Genomic DNA, 21,079 nt, shown 5'->3' on the forward strand with positions numbered 1-21,079 from the left:
TTCCTTAACTCCTACTCCTAAGAATGAACTCTCTACAGATTACACGCACCTAGGTCCCTGATCTCACATTTTGTCTCAAGGGAACTGAATACCAGTAGAGTCATAGTTTTTTTTTCATAAAAAAACTATGAAAACATACTCAAAACACACATGTTTACAATTACAAAAATTTACAAGTCATTGAACTTTCTGGTCATAATAATACAATGAAATTGTAAAAGATAAATTTGAAATGGCAATGATCTTCTCATTCCATCCAATCTTTCACATTGTGCTTCTCAAATTATGCTTTTATAACCCTGGGTGAATGTATTTAAGATTCAGGGGAAAAAGAATCTTCATATTAAAGGACAATAAATACATTCTGTATACCATCAGAAAATTGACATGAGCTTTACAAAATAAAGCAAGAGCTATTAAAGAAATTTCATGGTCATGGAAAAAATAGCATAAGTTGGTAGAAATGAGAGATATCAATGGCAGGTGTTTTGGTCAGTGCATATAATCCCAGCACTCAAGAGGCTGAGGCAGGAGAATTGTGGTGAGTTTGAGCCCTGCCTGGGCTACATAAGTAAGTTCAAGGCCAGCCTGAACTACATCGTAAGACCTTGTCTCAAAAACAAAACAAAAACCAGAGAGATAGCAGGATTTGTCCTATTGGGCTTCAACAGAACTCAAGTAGTGTTTTTTTAAATAGAAAAAATTATTAGTAAATATAAATGTAAAGGAAAAATACTATTTTACTACGAAAAATCTTATTATAAAACGATTTTCTTTTCTTAGGCTTCATGAAAATCAATGGTTATATTAATATCATAGGCAGAATTATTTTCAATAATGCCTGGAAAACTGGTTCACCAAGAACAATTATTGAATGCTGTAGTTTAACATACAAAAATTAAGGTTGTGTAAGGCCTAATATCAATATCGATGTTAACTGTTAAATTTTGAAAATTGTTATCACCAAGCATGACATGAAGACAACAGGATCCTGCTGCTTAAGTTATTTGTTTTTAAATCATTTCATGTTTTGTTTGTGGTAGGAGAAGAATATAACTATAAACTTTAAATTCATTACAACTTTAGTAGATGTCCCAGGAGAATTAAAATATATATTGGCTGTCTGATTCTATTTTCTACAGAAATACGGACTTTTACTTGGATAAATAACTCACATTTTAGAACTGTTTCTAGTTAATGTGCTACATGTGCATATATATACAAGCTAATAATCAAAAATTTTGCTTCCTCTGTTTGGTGATAAACAGTAATATTCTCAGGAAAACTAAAATGCCATTAATATTACTTTCAATATAATTTTATTTATGAAATAAATTAGGTATTCATATTTTTTAATGAGAACAGATTTCTCTGGGTATAGGTTTTAACCATAGTGTAAGTGGAAGAATGATGGATTTTTAGATCCTTTAATACTGAAGTTTCTTTGAATAGTGTTACATTATCTAAGACTCTTGAGGAATAGTATTTAGAATTATTACCAGCCACAAACAAAACTCCTGGAGTAAATCCTCAGTAAACTGGATTGTCATATTAAAGGATCAGTTTTTGATATGGTTGTTTTCAAAGAGTGTGAAGGATAATGTTCTTTGGAGAGATTGTATTATCTAATTAAACACTTCTTGAGTAAAATCATGTCATATGAACTCATTAGCTGAACATTTTGATAATCCATGTTCTCCTAAATGTCCCATTACTAGAAGAATATTGTACAACTCTGATTTAATGTAGAAACAATGGCAACCAATTCTAGGTTCTTCTTTTATCGCAGTCCATCAAAGGAATACAAAGAAGTCCAAATTAAAATAAGCACAATAAAAAGAACATGTTCCTTTTCCAACTGTTATAAAGCCTCTTCCAATCTTTAAGCAAAGTTCAGTCAGTAATTATCTTATTTATGAAAATAAAAGCAGAGGATGGCTTTCTTATTAAATAGCTTTATACTTCAGATGTGGAAGGCATCACTAAACAGTTGAAAAAGAAAGCAAGTTGAATGTCATCAACTCATTTTCTCCCACCCACTGTTTTAAATCACTCGCTCGGTTCCAGTGTATACTACACTTACATAAGTTGTTTATGAAGAGCCAAATTAATAGTCTTCACAATTGTTTTCATTGGAATTTGGAGAGCTGACAAATGAATTAGTAGAAAATGGCAATTCTACATGAATTAGCTTTTAAGCCTCCCTAAGAGGCTGATGCAGAACTTAATAAGAGACTTATTAGGAGAAGTAGGACAACTTAATTCAGATTGATTATAGACTTTGGTGAAGACATCTGGGGTTCAAATGAAACTGAAAAAGAACTTATATGCACTTCAAAGTATGCTAAGCAGATGTCTGAAACAATTACTCCGTTCTGCCTTTTCAGAAGTTTCAAAGGCAGGATGGCAATAGCATGGTAAATGAAAGTTCTCTTTGCTAAAGTTGAGGCAGGGGCTTTTAAAACACACACAGTGCTATATACAATCAGATGCTATGGGTAAAGAAGGTAATTTGACATTGCCATCCTAGTAATTTGCTTTTAGCTTTATAGGAAAAGCAGAAAATGAGAGAGAATGCATGGAAACTAAGTAATAAGTTCTAGCAACATTAACTTACAATTAACTCCATATTGAACAAATAATCTGGTCAGGAGTTTCAGAATAAATAATTCCTATGTTAGTTTGCAAGCTCCATTAAAGCCAACAATGATAATTCTGTTAAGGAAAGTAAATACAATACTTTTAAAGTACACAGCAAGACTTTATTTCCATAGACTTTTTATAGATATGCTATCAGACATTAAAGGTCAAATCATTTTGTTTTTAAACAACATAACCGGATGCTTTGAAAACTAGATAAAACCTTGAGTACTTGATATACCAGACAGTAGTTCAATATTTAATCCAGACTTATGAAGGTTAATATCCTTTGATTTTTTCTTCTTAATCAAAAGCTTAATATACATAGGATTTTTTTTTACCAAAACAAGAAAATGATAACCAAAGTCTCCATGCAGCAATTCACTCACAGTTCATAATACTTGTACACTTTCCTCTTCCTATTCTGGGCAGGACACCTCATTCATTATGAAGATAGCATTCCTTTATTTGGAGTCCAGAGGGTTTATGTATTTTGAGAATTATTCTTAGAATTTTCTTGTTTGTAATAGTTCTGCCTATCCATGTATTCTCTAACTGTAAGAATGGACTATAAGTTTTCTTTATAAAACTCATACATAAGAAAGGATTTAAGGGTGGCTCAAATAAGTGATAAATGTAACAGAACTAATAAAATAAGAATAAAATGATAGGACCAGGCTTAGCAGGGGAAAAATAGTATAGGAAGACAGAATTGCATGCGCCCTCCTGGCAAGCCTCCTGCTTGCCAAAGTGAAGATGAAATTCTAATGCATTATATCATAGCTCCCATTATGTGTCCAAAGGAAGCATATTTGGTTTGCTCAATGTCAAAATCTGAGACAGCATTTTTTGAACAAACTACTCAAATAAACCAGGCCACAAGGACTCAGTATGCTAGACTTGAAACGATGCATTTGCCACTTTTCTTCTTATAGTTTTAGAGGTGAGTGCTGCATATAAATAAAAATGGCATGGTGGCTTTATCACAGTTCCTTATCCACTACACATATCATCAAATTAAACTCAATTAGAATGCCAAAAGGATCTAATTAAAGTATTTCATTAAAAGCCTAGGAAAACTCACAGAAGGCCCACCCTTGATTTTTCACAGTAAGAATCCTAAGTTTCAAGCCTTATAAGAATGCAAAATGTGTAACTAAATAGATGTGACAAATTTACATATTCCAAGATGAAAGCCAGGGAGAGTGTATAGTGTGTGAAAAACTGGGTTGAAAGTTACAGCTAGAGGTGTAGTTTGGTAGTAGAGCACATGTTTAGCATGCATGATTCCCTGGGTATGATCCCCAGCATCAAATGAATGGAGGAATAAATAAATAATAAATAAAGTTAACAAGTGATCTAAGTAAGGGTAGTGAAATAGTTCTGGCCAAGAACAATATATCACTTTCTGGGTGAAGAAACCATGGTTACATAGAACAACAGTAACAACCACAAAAAAAATGACCCCAGAAGATTTTCATGTTGGGATTGTTCTAATGGACAAAAGTATCATATGTAGACTTGGGGTTCAGACGTTATTCTATTTTATTAGTCTCAGTTACTCTGGATGCTGAGGCAGGAGTATCATTTGAGCCTAGAAGTTCAAAGCTATACTGGAAAACATAGTGAGACTCTACACCTAAAAATAATACTAAGAAGGATGAAAGGCTGACGTTAGAGCTCAGTGGTAGATCATTTGCTTAGCATGTCCACGGAGCTGGTTTTAATCCTTAAGTACAACATAAAAAAAGACAAAGAAAAAAATACTTACTCTACTTTATTAAAGCCTTTATATATTCCACTTATAGATCTATGTAGTCATTCATATTTATTTCTCATTACAAGCAAAGTAAAATATTTCTGTAGTCAAATAAGTATTCATATTATTCCCAGTAAGGTAAGAAATCATAATTTTGTCTTTAAAATATTTGATGAACAATACAAATTATGAGTTTTAGAAGAAAAGAGGCAGTTACAATTTAAATTTTATTCTTGTTATTCTTTTGGAAGCTATATTTGGAAAGGTCAGAATATTTTAGTGAGCTAACTAATCAATATCAGTTCTATGTTTCTTTGTTTTGCTTTATAAAGTTTGCATTTTTTAACCAAATGATCAGCATGCAATAATATATTTCCATGGGGTCCAAGGTCTTAGTTTTTGTTTTACCCATTCTCTAATCAAAAAGGCACATTTGGTAATGAAATGATATAATGCTAAATCACACAGGAACATATATTCTGGAATCACTTGATTAACAACTTTTTAAATACCTAAAGTTCAGAATGGTGAATGTTATTACAATAGAGTCACTAGGGGTGATGAATTGATACAGGTGTATAAAATATTTTTTTGGCTAGCAGCCTAGCTATCAATTGGGAGTTCTTTACACATTCCCAATGTTTAAACTGCTAAATAGAAAAATGGGAATAGTGGTTTTAAGCATTTTTTTAAAAATAAGTTTTAGTTGAAAAGCTTCAGTGTTTCAGTCCTTGTATCAACACAATAAGAAAACAATTTATTTCCACCACAAAATTCAAGAAGAATCAGTGAAGGGAAATAAATGTATACGAATTCATGTAATCTATATTTTCAAAATATCCATAAAATATTTATAGAATGAATACTGGTTTGGATGCTGAAACCATTACACTTATTATCACCAGTACATAAATATTCAGGTATTATGATTTAAGAGTATCTACAGTTGAGACAGATGTGCTGGCATACAACTACAGGCCCCTTAAAAAAGATATAGTTGGTGTCAATAGGTTTGACCATTATTGTGATTTGAATGAATCTTTATCAATTAAGCTATGTGAACTAAATAACAGATAAGCTAAGGAAACTAAAGTGAATACCCAAAATAAGGTTGAATAAAGGTCAACTGATATTTGAGCTGTTTCACTTTTAGTTAATTTTGATTATTTAACTATGTTGTAAACATGCTTGTAGTATCTTACAAATGCTCCCGGTGTGACAAGTACAGCTAAAAATAATCTCCATGCCTGTTTTATTGCCTATGTACCCAACAATTTGATTGATTTCTTAACTAATTTAGTTCTTTTAGGATATTTTCCTAAACTTAATTTTCATTTTTAGAAAAGACTTTCAAAAATTAATTCCTAGATTGTTGGACTAAAATTATTATTACTATTTTTTAAGAATTTATTTTTCTTAAATTTTGTATTTTTCTTGTGAAATACATTTCATCTTTATTCTTGTAAGAGACAACTTGTACCCAACAATCCTAAACTAAGAGTAATTTTCTCAAAATTTTTAAAGATGTCTAAAGATTTTTTTTTTTTTTGGTACTGGGGATCAAACTAATGACTGCACGTTTGCAGGGCAGGCACTTGTGCTGCTGAGCTAAATCTCTGGCCCTTGAACTACAATTATTTAATGTGGAACAAATACAAGGTAATGCACTTTAAAATATTATCTTAATTTTGAAGCAAGTAGCAATGTTAGCTTTTGCTTTAAATGTTAGACATGAGGTTATAGACTGTTGAGGTGCAAGGGATTTTAAAAGTTAATAACGTCAAATTTTAAATGTTTCTGTTGAAAGCTTCACCTACTATTTTAAGAGCTATTTAATTTAACCTTTGTAGCTTCATGAGCACAAAAATCAAGTCTATTTTCTTTATATGTTCATCACATTGTACAGTGGCTCATAATCTGTACTGAAATGAATAAAGATACTGAAAGAAATTTGGTATAGTAGCCCACGTCTAGTAATTGTAGCACTCTGGAAGGCTGAGGCAGGATGATCACAAATTTGAGCCTAACTGGGCAACTTAATAACAGCCTGTCTCAAACAGAAAACAGAAAAAAAAATCTAAGCATACATTTGAGTGTAAAGGCCCTGGATTCAGTCCCCACTACCTGTTCTAACACACACACACACACACACACACACACACACACACACACACACAAATAGTAAATGAGATTATTTGCATGTTGCTGGCATTGGCTAGAAGCCGGGGATTTGTAACAGTACACCATGATTCTTTCTTTTAGGAGCTTTACTTTCTTTGGGACAAAAAGGCATCTCCAGAAGCATGCTTTACTAATCTGTCCAGGCAATCAAGTTGACAACCAATATATGTGAGATGTAAGTATGACAATTTAAGCACCAAATTGAAAGCAGTTAAAGCTGGGATTGATGGACATTTAGGGGAGATGACAAAGGCAAAGTGACATCTATGGAGGGCCCGGGAGGCTGAGTAAAAGCTCACCAGGAAGATAAGGTAGGGTAATCCAGACAGAGTGAAGAATATCTGCAAAGGTAGGCAGTTATGCAAATGATGACACGTTGTAGTGAAACGGTGGTAGCAAGGACAGAGAACACTGGATGATCTGGAAAATGGGAACTTCATTTGAGAAGTGAAAGCACAGGATTTCATTTTCTAGATAGGCAGTCTGCAGAGTTTGACTAGAGTTGGAAGAGAGTGAATACTGCTGAAATAATTCAGTAAAGAACAGTAAAGAAACTGTTCATTCGTTAACCAAATATTTAAAATGTAGTGTTTATGGTATGTCAAGCATACTGACTGTGGAACATGGTTTAAATACATATTCTGTTACCATGGAAGTAAAAGACACTAGTGATTAGATCAAGACATTGTTGAAACATGGAGGAAAGATATAAAAATGATATTTTGAGGTAAAACAAGTATTCACACGTTGGCGGTAAAACTGCATTAGGTTGAAGGATGAATCTAAAATTTCCAGCTGGGGAAACTTACTGGATTATGATTCACTGGCTGAAATAGGAAACACAAGAGAAAGGCGCATAGAAGAGTATAGTATCCAGGGACTGGGAAAACTGAGTAAGTGAACTTGGTTTCAGAATGTGTGAATTAGTGATTGTTTGTCAGACAGACCGAGGCTAGACCTAAATGATAACCATTCATGTCCATCCAAATTGTCAGCATTTAAATAATAAATTGTTGAACTAAGGTTAGAAACTTGAGTATACCGACATTTGACTTTAGGAGAACCTCTGCAATTCTGACATTAGATGACTCAAAAAAAAAAACAAGTTTATTAAAATTGCTGATTTAAAAACCATACTAAATTTATTATTTCCTTACAAATGCATGTACCACATATTGTCAGCTTCCCTATTGCTGGGACTAAATTTCTGATACCTGAAAGGTAAAGAAGTTTATTTTGGCTCATAGTTTTAGAGGGTTCAGTTGATACCCATTTGGTTGCAAGATAGAAATATTATGGCAGAAGTGCATGGCAAAGCAAAGATGTTCAATTAGTGGCTTTCCAGGAGCAGAGAAAGGGGACAATGTCAGAGAGGAAGGGGCTAAGGGCCAGGAATCAGATATAGGCCCACAGGTCTTGTCTCCATGACCACCCATGCACACTCTGAAATGTGCTTTACTGATCTCCCCAACCAATTGAGTTGATAATTGAGAATATTCATAACATACCATATTTGTGCCACAAAAGAATAATTTTGGACAGTAGTGCTCTAAATATTAATGATTTTTCCTCATGTCTGCAGTGGGCTAAGACAACTAGGAGTTTTATTACATCATCTTCTAAGGGAAGGGTGGTATTAATTGTCTAAATTCACAGTGTCATAAATTGCACACCTTATATAACTTAGTTAAAAAAAGGTGAAAACTTGGACTCCTGGATCTTGACAAGTGCTACATTTTTTCTTTATTTTGACAGTGAGTAACTTCTTACGAAGGAAACAATCACACCAACGTTACAGTCACATGTGCAGGTGCACCCACGTAGGACACACATCAACTACTTTAGTATGGCTGAATTAATTCTCTAATGGCAAATGTTGGCCCTGTAACTTTTAATACTTCACTTTGTATTACTAAAGTTGGACAAATGATTACATTACTATCATTTCTTGGAGAAAATAACATGTGGAAGAAGACTAAATTGGTGAAAGATGGACTCATTTCTACTATGTAAGTAAAGGCTCTATTTTTAACTCTGTGGGAAGAAAACACTGCATTCAAGGTAAGATGGGAACTTCCTCTGAATCTTTTAAAGGATTGGAGTGAAGTAGTAAACAGTACCTTGACTTTTTCGAGGTGATCTTGAAGAGAGTCAATGAGGAGATCACCTACAGGCTGCCAGGACCCCCTGATCACCTCAGCCTGGCGCAGCTTGATATCCAGCTCATCGGTAGCTTCCTGAAGTTCCTGCAGTCTTTCCAAGGCTTCATCTAGTTTTCTCTGCCAGTCAGCAGAGTGCAAGTTCAGTTTCTCCCACTCAGTGTTGACTTCTTCAGCCTGCTTTCGTAGGAGACGAGTGACATTCTGGGCTCTCTCCTCAGGAGGTAGCTCTAAATTGGCAATATGACAAGGTTTTAGGCCACATTTGTTTTTGTTTAAAAACACATTGTTGAAAAGGTCAAACAGGGAGAAATAAAGGAAGTAGAGTTTAACAAGCAGCCAAACTACTGATTAATGGCTTTTTTACACTTTAGCATGAATTGTGATATAGCCCAGCACATCTAAAAATCTGTCTTTCACAGCGAATCTTTTCTACTTTATATCAGTCCGATAATCTGAGATTCATTTAAACTATTAGGAAAAAAATAGGATCTATAACATAAACTCTAAGTCAGTTTAGTCTGGCTCTAAAATCTAAAATTAGCTTGTAGTTTTTATAATAATGGAATTCCTTCTGACAGATAAAGTCCTTTATGGTTTTCTAAATGTATCAATAAGTGATTGCTAATTTCTTTTAAAATCTACTTATGATTGTGCAAACAGATTCATGCATGATAATTTACGATTCCTTACTGGTTTTCAGCATCTATGTTTAATTTGAATTGCTTCTGTTTAACCTAGAAAACATGAGAGCTACCCAGTACTTGGCAGCGAGAATGGATGGGCTGCTCCGCTGCCACTGATCTTTCTATCAATATGTTATTACAGTAGCGCATTCAATTACCTCTGGGCTCCTGGTAGAGTTTCTCCATTCCTTCCAAAGGCTGCTCTGTCAGAAATATTCGTACAGTCTCAAGAGTACTCATGATTACAGGTTCTTTAGTTTTCAATTCCCTCCTGAAGGCCTGTGAAATGAGATGAAAAGAAATGCTTATTTGGCTCGTAGCATTCTCCTCCAAGTTAATCCTAGGTGCTCAGAATTTGCTTATAAAACACCCAGGTCAATTTTTATCTCTCATTTATAAACTGTTAGCCATAAAGAATGATGAAGAACGCTATTGAGGTCTTTCTGTTAATGAGATAACCACTACATTTGTAAAATTATTCTGGGGAAAGGGCAGGAAGGTTCAAGTTTCAAGGTAATTGATCCCCTCTCCTTAAGATAACAGCGCTTTGTTTATGAAGCCTGATCATCAAACTTGAAATGTAGATCTAAAGTTAAATGATACATATTGAAAACCTAATAAATATGCCAAAAGCAATTGGCAGCCCAAACATAATAGGAAGCCTTAAATGTCATTGGAGGAACTTAGACTGTCTTGAAATATACAATCAATCAAATTGATAAACATCAATGAATTCTGTCCAAATGTCTGACAGTGAGTAAAACAGAATATAAAAAGGAAATTAAGTGAAAACTGTCAATACTTTGGGAAAATAACTATTATATTACCCATTGTGAGTTCTCAGAGAACAGTAGAAGTGTTTTAAGTTATAATGGATGTAAGAACTGTAGAAACAAGTTTATATAAATAATAGACCTAGAATAGGTATGTAATGGCATCTAGGCTAGTAATCTCTCATCTATAAGATCTTGAAGTAGGAGATTAAGAGAAAAGCAAAGTGCATATTTTCTACCATCCCGAAGTTACTAGACCAAAAAGAAAACTATTTAGCTGGCAGTGTAACTCAGTGGTATAATGCTTTCTTAGCATGTACAAGTTCCTGAGTTCATTGCCAGCTCAGAAGGAAGGAAGGAAGGAAGGAAGGAAGGAAGGAAGGAAGGAAGGAAGGAGGGAGGGAAGATTTGGTGGCTAAATGCTAGAGATAAGAAAGAAGAAGGGACAAGGACTCCTGTTTCAGATTGATTAACTAAGCAAAAGGTAGATGCAATTAAACTAAATGTGAACAATTAAATTTTCCTGGATGTCTCAGCACACCTACAAAATCTATAGTCTCTTGAGAACTTTCCCATGCCATTTGAATTGGATCTGTAGCCACCTACTAGGTAATTTCTCAAATTTTTCTTATCTAAGAAGGCCAAATGCTTACAGTCTGGAGTAGGCTCCTAAGTCAAGCTTTAACCTTTAGAAGGTCTAGACCATCTCTCTCTCTAGATAATTATGCTTCAAAAACTATGAAGCCCAGACCTTGAAGTCTATTTTTACATTGCAAAGCCTGAAACATACTCCTTAAGTAGCTAGAATTAAAAAGATTAAATTCATTATGTCTCCAAAAAGAATCTTTCAGGAAGATAAGAGTATGGCTACCACCTCCTTTAGATGCAGAGAAAAATAACATTTCCTGATCTCTTTGTCTGTAGATTACTTGGGCACTCAGGAAAATTTTATCAACAGTCATCATATCATCCTAGGAGTTAGTCTCTGTGTCAAAGGAGGAGTAGGTAACAATATTTACCATAAGGTAATTAAAAGAGATTGGTCTCTGATCCAGAACACTTCTTGTGTGAATTCAGGGTGAAATTACTAACGAGTCACATTTCAAACCTGACACTAAGACAGGGAAGATTCTGTATACAGAACAGATTAAAGAGTATGATCACTCAGTTTGGAGAGGTAACACCCATCCTATGGAAATAATACAGTCAAGAGTTTGTGGAGAAGAAATGGAGATTTAGAAGTTGTTCTCATTCAGCTAATATACATGAGTACCTATATATCAATATTTAATGAGCAGAGAGAGAAATAGGCTCTCATCAGAGAGCAAAACAGAATAGAAACGTTGAGAGCATGGGGGGAAATGAGTGTGGAACTGCTAAAAAAGAGTGAGAATTTCAAGAATATCTAGTTGTGATACGTAGAGGTGAAGCCAGATCTGACTGAACAGTAGTGTTCATCCAATTTGGGGGGAATAATTTTAGGGCAAAGCAATAACCTCAGAAATAGGTTTACTTGAGGGAAGAATAGAAGAAGAGGGAATAGATATTCCAGTGAAAACTATGAAATATTTTTTTTGCCCTGAGAATAAAAAGAGAAAGAGGAGAGAATGAGGAAAATGACAAGATGAAGGGAAAAGATGTGTTTCTGGGCTAAGAATCATTGAATATAGAGGAGAGGATGGAAACTAGCCATAGAGTAACCAATCACCTTCGTTTTTTCAGCACTTCATTTTTCAAGATGGGAAATTTTCAATGTTAAAACTTGAAGAGGCTCAGGAGAATTAGACAGTCCTTGGGAAACTATCACATTTGATCAGACAAGGAAGAAAAGATCTGTTAAAGATATGGACAGGAGAAAGTAGAAGAAAGTATTGGAGTGGGGTCATTCAATAAGAAAATGGGTCTCATCTAACTGAGAAAGTCCAAGACATTATCTGATGATGAAACTCCATTGTTACAACTGAACAGTAAATAATTCAAGGCTACGGGCGGTCCATTGTGAGAGACCACTTGTTTGCCCCTCGAGTTGTTGCCAAGGACTTAACTCCACCACAGCTGCACTGTTCATTTCTTAAATATGAGTCACTGAGGATTAAAATGAGTCTGAAGAGCAGACAAAGGAATTTCTGTCATTACAAAGACATAAGCACCATTATTTTCACATCATTGCTTGAAATTAGGAAGACAAAGTGAATAAAGAGCGGGGTAAGTGATTGTATCTTTAGAATTCAGGAAGATGTAGACTACATACAGAAAAAGCATAACAAACAAAAGAAGGAAGAAATGGTTCTAAAAAATGAAAAGGCAAGTAAAATGGGTTTTTATTATGCAGAAAACTCACAAATAATAATATATCATTTAAAACATGGTTATATGAAAGATCCTCCTTTATTATTTGCTTAACAAACTTTAAACATGTACCAAATGTTGTTCAAGGAAATGAATATGAGTGGTCCCTGTAGCATTGAATTCAAGAGACACAGGCTTATGTAGATAAGAAAAGATTCTACATTTATATAGTAGAAGATCAAAAATTCAATAGCTAATAATTTACCATAAACTGAATGCTGTAATAAAGCTAATTGCATTCTGAAAAGATGGAAAATGGAGACATTTTTAAACAAAAATAAGAACATTTAATGTCAAGAGCCTTGATTCCTTGGTAATAAGTTTCTTGTTTCTCAAGGAAAGACTGCAAATTAGGTTTTAGAAAACATACACTCACAAAACATTGATTTTTCTGCTATAAATTATGACTCATATTTTCAATCAGACCAATTGGTTCATTCACATGTTGATATGAAAAGTATCAGATTTCGAAACTTTCTTGCACATACAGAATATATCTGTGCCACATTTATATGCTGATATTACAATGCTAAGGTAATTGCCTCCTGAATCTCTTGAAGTAGCCAAATTATTTTCTATAAAATACATTCTCAACGCATACCTTCCTTTACACTTCCTCAAGACAGCCAGGCCCAAGGTCCAAAATAGCGATGTGGAAGAATTACAAGCAATTACCAAATGCTTAGAATACTTCTGTGAAAATAAAATACTGCTCTGTTTGAAATTTGGAAAAAATTAGGCATATTAAATGAATATTTTTCCTGTGGCTTTTAATGGTTTTCAAAATAAACTATAGAAAGCATGCTTTATGATGCTATTGTAGCAGTAAATCCCAAGGTAAATCCACTTATTTTCAAAGTTAAATTATCTGTTGAAGCCAGGATTGGTGGTATAGCCTCTGAGCAGTTGAGGCAAGAGGATTGCAAAATCCGGGTTAGCCTGGCCAATTTAGTTATTTAATGAAACCCTGTTTGAAAACAAGTAAACAAAATGTTAAAAATGATCTGGGATATAACTCAATGTGAAGGTCCTGGGTTCAATTCTCAATACCACAAGAAATGATTTGATGGATGCTGCATATACAAAAACTGGCCAATTGGATGACTTATTGCTGATTAAATACATGATTCAAAAAATTTTATTTTGAAGCTATTATGTATATGGTATGGAAGATGTAGGGATCTGATTTTTGTCTTTGAGAAGTTAACACTGTACTCTAGTTAAGAATATTTATGCTGTGTATTTTCTAATTATAAATGTTTTACCGATACATACTGCCATCAGTTCATTATACACTTTGAATCCAAATCTTGAAAATTTTATTTCATTTTAAAGATAATAAAGCAAAATAAAACAAAATACAACAAAATCTTGAAATTCTTAAACCGGGATGAAAGTGAGTGAAAGAAAAAAGTAAAAGCTTTGGATTTATAATAATTTGAGATCCATAAAAGTTAAAAAACCCTTAATGGCTATGAAGTCAATGAAAATTTTAAAAAACCTAAAAATAATAGAGAAGAACTAAGTAACTGACAATTTTTTTCATGCCCTTCCTGCTTCCAGAAATAAGAGGGTAAATATCATCAAAAATGTCTAACAATGCTGTAAACAGAATTAGCTCAGAACCACTTGTGGAAGGGCAGGGTATTGATTTCCTTGAGGTACTGCAGAAAATTCAGAGGAAGGATGAGGCTTCTGGGCCCAGAGAGTGACATTACAGGAGGAAAATGATCTTCTTTTTTACCTAGAGACAAGGCAAATACGTAGGGCATTGTTTTTAAAAACACAAATGTCTTTCAATCATGCATAGCTTTCCTGGAGCCAAATTTTACAGACTTCATCGCTGAAGTGGGCAAAGTTCTGTTTGTGTTATTCAGAAGAAAATCTGGTGAAATGCCTATGCAGAATTTCCATATTCGGAAGAAAAATTTGACAGAACCATCTTGGAAGGCAGGTTAGAATGGTAAAAAGAATATAATCCCGAGCAGTAGGAGCCCTGGAATCCAAGTCTGGTCTGGACCAGTACCTGATTCCATGGATCTCAAAAAGGTTATCGAATCTTCCTGACCCTTTCCACGCTTATTTGCTGAATGACAAGTCTGACAACCATCTTATCTAACTCCTAACATCGAGTTCTAATCTTCTATAGTCAATATCATTAATTAATCACAGATCTGTTGTCCAGTCTCTGCAAAGCATCTCTTTTAATGATAAAAATTATAGCTATAGCTTGGCACACAATACATTGTCACTGAATATTGTTGAATAAAAAAAAAAAAGAATATCTAGTTAGAAAACCAGAGTGCATTACAGGCAGGCCAGGTTGATTTAGACACAGAGCAGGCTTGCGGGCAAAAGCCTTGTCGCATGAATCATTGGAGAAAAAAATAATGCTATAAATTGGGAAAAACAGAGATGTTATTCCAGGCCTACTCATATGTTCCTGATCCAAAGCTGAGTGTAACCTTTTAGCTACTGGCTGGAATTTCCTCAACAAATGGCTCTAGCAGTTCTGTCTTCTTCAACTAGTAAATTCTCAAAGAAAACGTTCATGTCCCAATACAAATTCCACAGTTTGAACCACTAGTGTTCGGTGGATGTGAGAAGAGCAGTCAGACTCTGAAATTTAGAGTGTGCCAATAGCTCCATTCATTCAAGAAATGATTGGAAGAGGGCAGAAGCAAGACATTAAAAGCCATATCTGTCATTTGATCAGCATTTAAAAGTTTTATTAGCCCCGGTTATCACTCTAATTCCCACATGATCTCTCCCTTGTCTGTGTGCCTCTTATATTGTTTCTATGTCTGATGAGAGACTAACTGAGCCTATACTGTCACCACAGTGATGCTCCTTATTTAAACAGCCACCATGTTTATTGAACCTCAGATGTGAAAGGAATATGTTATCAAATGCTGACTTGTGGACAGTGAGCCCTCATCTACTGTAATTTAAAACCAAGATGTTTGAAAAGGGCAGGGATCAAGAAATGCAATCCTAGTATTTGAAAAGTTGAGGCAGGAGGATCACTGTGTGCGTGAGGCCAGCCTGGGCTTCATAGAGAGTTCATAGATAGCTTGAACCACAGAGTGAGGCCTTGTTTCAAAAAACAAAACAAACAAAACAAACGCCAAAAAGAAAACATTGCTTCTAAGAATGTAAGCAAATGTATAAATGTTCATGAAATAAAAAAGCTTCAAGAAAGAGAGAAACTCAGGAAAATAATACTCAGAAAGACAAAGCTTAATACTTATTGGAGACAGCTAATGTTAGAGACGTTATAAAAAGTGAGATGAAAAGAAAAAATTTTAATCATTTTTTCTTTTATTGGGGTAAAATGCTTAACATGCCATTTGTCTTCTAACAAAATTTTAAGTGCATACATCCACATTGTTACAGGCTGTATGCTGTACAATAAGCCTCTAGAACTTATTCATCTTTCATGGCTGAAACTTTATACCTATTGAGTAATAGTTCCCCTGAATCTCTGGCAACTACCCTTCCATTCTTTGCTTCTAGCAGTTTGACTATTTAGGCATCTTTAAGTAAGATTTTTTAAAAAGTTTCTGTCATATAAGAAATTGCAGTGTCAGATATCTCTAGATGCTGTATCAGATAGTCAACAACATGAAAATAAAATAAAATTGTAAGTGAGATTAAATCAATTCAAAGCAAGTTTGAAGTAGAAAAGTAAATGGACATTTTTAAAACCTGTAATTAATTTAAAAATATCTAATTATACTTAAGAAGAAGATGGTTTTGAGTAGTGAGGTAGAAGATGTGCTCAATAAATTCTTGATTGAGATTTGTTTTGGGGAGAAGTCTTCTAAAATAAAAGTTGTATTCTTTTAAGATCCAGGGCACAGGCTAGCAGAGGGTAGGATGCTTACAAGTCTGTGATACTAGAGGGGATCAGTTTACCAGCCACACAGCCTCTTGAGTAGCTGTTTGACTCACCATCTTAAGGCTGGGCTGTTTCTAATAACCACTTTGGAAGTCACTTCCTCCTGAAAGTAAAGTGAAATTCTAAGCTGACACTGAGAAATCACTGGAGAAAACTCAATCTCTTTCCATGGCCATTGAGAGAATTAGTTCTTAGGTCACTGAGCCTAAATCCTAAATTCTGGACATTCTTTCTGAAGTGATAATACATGTGAATGGATTACTGGAACACCCTGTGACAAATTAGTTTATAACCATTCTCAAGAGGCTCAGTCAAGATTTGAGATTGTCAAGTATGAGTGGTGAATAATTTTGAATCATACCACTTGTCCTGTCTGTCATCATAACCCCAAAGTGGAACCTTTTATTTGCTCCAAGCACATACTTTCAAATATGATCATTTCCAGGTCTTTCTTATCTTCGTAAATACCACTATCATTTCCCAATTTGTCCAAGTCACAGACCTGAAAGTCAACTTTGATTCCTCTCTTTTTCTCACACTTCACATTCCATTTAAAGTTCTATTACCTCAACCTTTAAAATGTATCTTGGCTCAAATTTTTTTAACCATATATATCATTTTCATTCTAGTCTAAGTCATCATCATTTTTTTCCTAGAAGACTTTGCCATTTTCTTAATGTTCTCTGTGCTTTCTGTTTTGGCCTTCTCAGTCAATTCACCATACAGTGACCAAGTCAACTTACAAACCCCAAATCAGGTCACATCATCTCTGATGAGAGTCTTCCAGTGATGCCTCAGTGTGCATAAACTAAAGTCTATCCCAAACTATGGCTGGTAAGACTATTGATTGTTTGGCATTGTGTCTTTGCAATCTACTGCCTTCTCTCTTGAGGACCACTGTCCCTCTCGCTTTTCCTTGAGCACTCCAGATCTGCCCTTGTGCCTGGCCTTCTGAATTTGTTACTCATTTTGCTTAGAGTGATCTGCACCCAAGGTCTTTGCTTGGTTCTGCCATTCACACAGATCTTTGTCCCAGTACTACTGCTTCAGATAGACCCATACTCTCCAGGACCCTCTCACAATCCTTGCTTCACTTAATTTTTTCTTCATAGCACTTACTACTACCTGACATTATTTTACATATTGATTTACATTGTACACCCCTCACTCAAATTCAGTTTCCACAGGAGCAGGGACTTATTTTGTTCACTCTTGTATTCTCAGCTGTCCCCATAGAGCAGGCACTCAATAGATACTTTTGGAAATAATCAATACATTCTAGGAATCTTAACTGTGATAACATTTTTCCTAAAAGAATTTTTTGAGAAAAAGAAAGCACAGAAAAAGAGCAAATGTATATTGTTAATTAAACGAACAAGGCTTATAAAAGTTCTTTGTAAAGGCAAAATCTTGTATAAGTATTATTTTAAAAGAATTTGTCAAGATATCAAAATATTTTGATAAAGTGAATATTTTGGTACAAAAATCAATTTGTAGAATAATCCCAGTCTGGGAACCAGTACCATGTGTGGGCCACTGCTGAACTGGGAACAGCCAGACCCCAGCCCCTTCCAGTGCATGGGCTGGCAAGTCGGAGTACCAACACCACCCCATAAGTGACTGGCTTATTCTGAGAGATACAGGCTGTGATGATAGGTCTTGAGGTGAAATGCAATTGGATGCCTGTGGTGCTCTGGTGTTTCACTAACACTGCAGGTCTAGAATCAATGGTCTTATCATAGGTTCAGAGGATATCATTATACAGTGTGGAATATAGAAGGGATTTCCTCCTGAGGGTTGTAGCCATTGTTGGTTCCCTATGGTCTTGTTTTGAGTTCCTATGTCAATTCCATTGTTTTGCTGGGTTGGCTTTTATTCTCTTTAGTTTGTTTTGTTTGATTCTGTTAAGTCCGATGGCAGGAGAAAGTATTTCAGGGATAGCAAGATATATTATGGGAGTAATTTTGAATTTACTATTGGCTTGTTTTGAAGTCCTTTATTATATTCACTGTTCTGTTTTTATTGTTCACATTCTGTTCTGCTCAGTCTGACTTTTACTACGTCTGAGGTTATCTGCAGCTATTTGGAAGAAATCAGGAGGTATTATAACTATCGTTGATTTTATAATGTTTTGAGGTCCTGTATTTCTTTTACTGCTTTGTTTTTATTGGTTTTGTTCTCTTTAAAATAAAAAAAATAAATTTGTAAAAAGTTTGCATTTTGTCTCACTGTGGTCATTAAAGAAAAAACAGCCATTTCTAGATGACTTTATTTTTCCATTTTGATGATATTGCTAGTTTTTAAAACATTTCCTCAAAGGCCTAAAAATGCAGTTCTAAAAGTACATTTTAAGAGTTTTCTATTCAACATTCCTAAATATGACTGCATAGGATATCACACTTACAAAGAGTTTCTGCTGTGGGTGACAAATAATAAATCAAAAAGATATTATTTCTCCCAACATAACTAAGGACACATCTTAAAATAGGTATAGCTAAAAGTAGAGTCTGCAAGGAATCAAGCTTGGTTAGAAACTCCAAGATGCCAGGTCACTGAATGTTGGAATGAATCACTGTATCACAACCTTTTGTTGATGGTCAGAGGCGATATGAAAGACTATTTCTTAACACAGAGTGGACTTAAATTTTAACATTTGCAAATGGCACGCAGACACATTTTCTATTTCTATGTGAAGTAAACACAGGGACCTCTTTCAGCTAAAACATACTAAAAGGTACTCAAAGTAAGCAAGCCTGAATTGATCACGAAATTAGCCTAAATAAATGTATAATTTACAACTTGATTTGGGGGTGATTTTATTGAATTTCTGAACCACTGCTTCACTTTGTGGTGACTTCTGAAGAAATCTAACATGAATAATATATGATCTGACAAATGAACAAGTAAACTACTTTATTCCAGCCTTTTCATTTGTCAACAGCATCCAAGCAATAATGGCTTTCTGTCCACTGTTTTAATAATGTATGTATTGATTACTTCCATCTAAGTCTTAACCAGAAAATCTCAGGAAGCTTTGAAGGTGTCCTTAATGGTCACTAGGGAAGGGATTACAGAGCTTTTTAAATTGAAAGATGAAAACCTAATGACAGAGAATTTCATTAGTAAAAATATGAATAAAAGAAGTCATTACCTACAGTGTTCTTATAATCAAGACCTAATCTCCATTTGGATTTGGGATAGGAAAAAGGGAATTAAAAACCTCATGGTTTATTGTAGTTCCTCTTAGAAATTTCCCACTATGATTTGCTCGTTTAAGACTCTCTCTAGGTTAATCACAGAAGTAGACAAGTAATAAATATCACTTTAGTGACTGCTCAAGTAAATAAAAAGGAAGTCAGTTTTTAAAATATATCTGGACCAGAATAATACACACTAATTGAAAACGAGTCAGTCTAGTGAGGCAAGTAATGAGGAATTGTAAAAGCCAGGGTAATATATTCAAAAGGTATAAAAATCGGTCAGTTTATATTTGCTAAGGCACATTTGAGCTTTAATTATTTATACCACTTCACTGCATATGGAGCATTATTTTATTAATTAGTCTTGAGAGCCATTCAGTTGTAGTTGTTATGCTGTGCAGCTGGATTGGGGAACACAGATTCATTCCCAGGGGTGTGAAAAGTGCTTTGAGAGGAAGACCGCACTTCCCAATGACCTGAGTGGACTATCTTGGGATTCTACCTACAAAAAAAACCTGTAGCCTCTCTATCATAGCAAATGAGATAGACTATATATTTTAACTTTAAGGAAATAGTGTAAGACAGATGATATTTTGCTATAAAATTTTGTCATTAATCTGGAAAGATAATATAAGAAAAGTCTAAGTTATGTGTTTTGAAACACTCTGGCTTATACAAAATTATACTTTCAACTATTGGCATTTTAGTGATGCATTTGTTCCCATAAGAAAGCAACAAGCAAGAGTATTAATGACTTAAAACAGAGAGTAAGCAGATGATTAAAATGTGACATTACAAATACAAAAGGAATAAGTTTATGATTACAAGTGGCCTATATTGATATCAAGCATTATAAATATATGTGTGTGTGTGTGTGTGTGTGTGTGTGTGTGTGTGTGTGTATAAAACCATTGTATCAAAGATCTTATAAAGAACCATAATTTGTAAGTTTGGAAACACAGTAAAGTCAAGAAATTGAATAAAAATGAAGTATAAAATCTGTCATTAATGAGATGTTTTGTTTTGTTCTGATTTTAAACAGGGTGCCTCTGTGTAGTTCAGGCTGGCCTTGAACTCACTATGAAGCACAGGATGGCCTTGAACTTAAAGTGAGCCTCTTCCTTTGGTCTCCAGAGTGCTGGGATTGTAGGCATGCACCACCAAGCCCAGCCTAATGATGAGATTTTGATGGAAATTTATACTAATTGTATTTCCTTTCCTTCTTCCTGACATTGGAGCCAGGTATGGTGAAATATGCCTGTAATTCCAGCACCAAGAGAGGCTGAGGCAGGCGATCACAAGTTCAAGCCATTCAGGGCAATTTACTGCCTTAGTGAGACCATCACAAAACAACAACAGCAACAACAACAACAACAAAATACTGGGGATGTAGCTCGGTGTGAAGTCCCTGGGTTCAGTTCCCAGTACAGA

The 21,079-nt window shown here is 34.6% G+C and overlaps 1 protein-coding gene across 19 annotated transcripts in view; it reads right to left on the minus strand.

Moving 5' to 3' along the window:
- Positions 1–21,079, minus strand: part of Dmd (dystrophin) — a 2,110,831-nt gene that overhangs the window by 321,206 nt on the left and 1,768,546 nt on the right. For all 19 annotated transcript variants that reach the window (XM_063242792.1, XM_063242803.1, XM_063242804.1 and 16 more), the window contains 2 exons: positions 9,584–9,704; positions 8,701–8,969 (listed from right to left, as the gene is read on the minus strand). In XM_063242792.1, coding sequence (XP_063098862.1) covers positions 8,701–8,969; positions 9,584–9,704 — 390 coding nt within the window. The remainder of the gene's footprint in view (positions 1–8,700; positions 8,970–9,583; positions 9,705–21,079) is intronic.

The sequence above is a fragment of the Cavia porcellus genome, unplaced genomic scaffold (genome assembly GCF_034190915.1).
Source record: "Cavia porcellus strain 051 isolate PalLab524CR breed Dunkin Hartley unplaced genomic scaffold, mCavPor4.1 scaffold_33, whole genome shotgun sequence".
Classification (NCBI taxonomy): domain Eukaryota; kingdom Metazoa; phylum Chordata; class Mammalia; order Rodentia; family Caviidae; genus Cavia; species Cavia porcellus.